We start from the raw sequence: 1,560 nt of genomic DNA, 5'->3' as shown, positions 1-1,560 counted from the left end.
TTTTTTTTTTTTTTTTTATAAATCACCCCTTTCCAATAAAGTATTAAATTTAATTTTTGTTAAACTTCAGTGAATATATACCAATTATCAACTTGGCGGCTGCACTTGGGAAATGTAATCACTCCATATAAGATTTTGTTTATTCACTAAGAATTTAATCAAATGGAATAACGTACCAATTTTGTGGAAAAGTTCAGGAAGAGAAATCTCCACTTTTTCCCGCTGGAACATGTGGTACTCTGTCTGCTCGACTATTGGAGGTATCAGATTAAACTGACGAGCTACAGTGTATGCTTCCTAAGAACAGTAGAACACATTAACTACTGACTAATAGCACTAACTGTCAATAACTTGTTCAACTATCAAGCTGCCATACAAGAGAACAGAATATACTATCCTTGTTATTTACTTTACTATCAGGTTATTGGTTCAAGAAATCAGTTTGACAAAGACACCATATCCTATAAGCTAAGTGCTTTCAAAAGGTGAACCTTTCTTCTTCAGGGCAAACAAAGAAAACTGAAGAAAAAAGGCCCACCTTTCAAAAATGCTCGGGTTATAGGACATCATATTTTTATGTTTAAATTTTCTTTATAGCTGTTTTCAAAACTGTATTTTATCAAGGTGACATCATTAGTTACAGAAACTAAGCAGACAAAGTCAACGGAAACACTTGAAAATCAAGAAATGGATAATAGACATTTTTTCTATAGGAATTACACAAAATAAATGTTAGAAAATAACAAAATATCAACCCTAAATAATTTTTTTAACATTCCTGAACAATAAATGTTTATATAAAATTAATAAATTTTATTACCCTAAAAAAAAAAAGGTTTAAAAACACACAACACATTTGGCTAAAGACTGTTCAGTGCCAGTTAACTGAATACATCTTTCATTGTTGGAATTTTTTTTTTCAAAACATCTGTAAAAATGAATACATGAGATTTGACCCATAATAACGATGTCATAGAAATTATAAAATAATGTCAGAGCTCACAACATGGAGTACTTAAAACATTTTTCACACATATACCAACATTAATGGTAACACTTTTGTAGCAGTTAATATATACCTTTTATATGTTTTCAAAATGAAATAGCTATAATCATTAATAATAATAGTTTGGGAAAAAAACAAATATAAAGTCTAAGTCTACATTCATATTTTAGCATTTGTAAAAAACAGATTCATCATTTAAAAAATAAATGTTGTTACAATGTACAGTCATGCTACATGAAGTTTGATTATTTTGGATATCAACAACATGAAAAACATCTTTAAATAAATGTTGTTACAATGTACAGTCATACTACATGAAGTTTGATTATTTTGGACATCAACAATATGAAAAACATCTTTAAATAAATGTTGTTACAATGTACAGTCATGCTACATGAAGTTTGATTATTTTAGACATCAACAATATGAAAAACATCTTTAAATAAATGTTGTTACAATGTACAGTCATACTACAAGAAGTTTGATTATTTTAGACATCAACAATATGAAAAACATCTTTAAATAAATGTTGTTACAATGTACAGTCATACTAA

General features: G+C 27.9%; 1 protein-coding gene across 1 annotated transcript in view; it reads right to left on the bottom strand.

Annotated features, from left to right (window-relative positions):
* Positions 1–176: 176 nt before the first annotated feature.
* The window catches only part of LOC106475900 (voltage-gated potassium channel subunit beta-3-like), a gene marked incomplete at both ends in the record, with an annotated part of 23,342 nt that continues 21,958 nt past the window's right edge, over positions 177–1,560 (bottom strand). The window contains one exon of the mRNA XM_013936575.1: positions 177–297. Within this exon, the coding sequence (XP_013792029.1) occupies positions 177–297 (121 nt within the window). The remainder of the gene's footprint in view (positions 298–1,560) is intronic.

This window comes from Limulus polyphemus, unplaced genomic scaffold (genome assembly GCF_000517525.1).
Source record: "Limulus polyphemus unplaced genomic scaffold, Limulus_polyphemus-2.1.2 Scaffold9393, whole genome shotgun sequence".
Classification (NCBI taxonomy): domain Eukaryota; kingdom Metazoa; phylum Arthropoda; class Merostomata; order Xiphosura; family Limulidae; genus Limulus; species Limulus polyphemus.
Note: the sequence above shows the minus strand (reverse complement) of the source record. Positions and strands in the feature narration are given on the sequence as shown.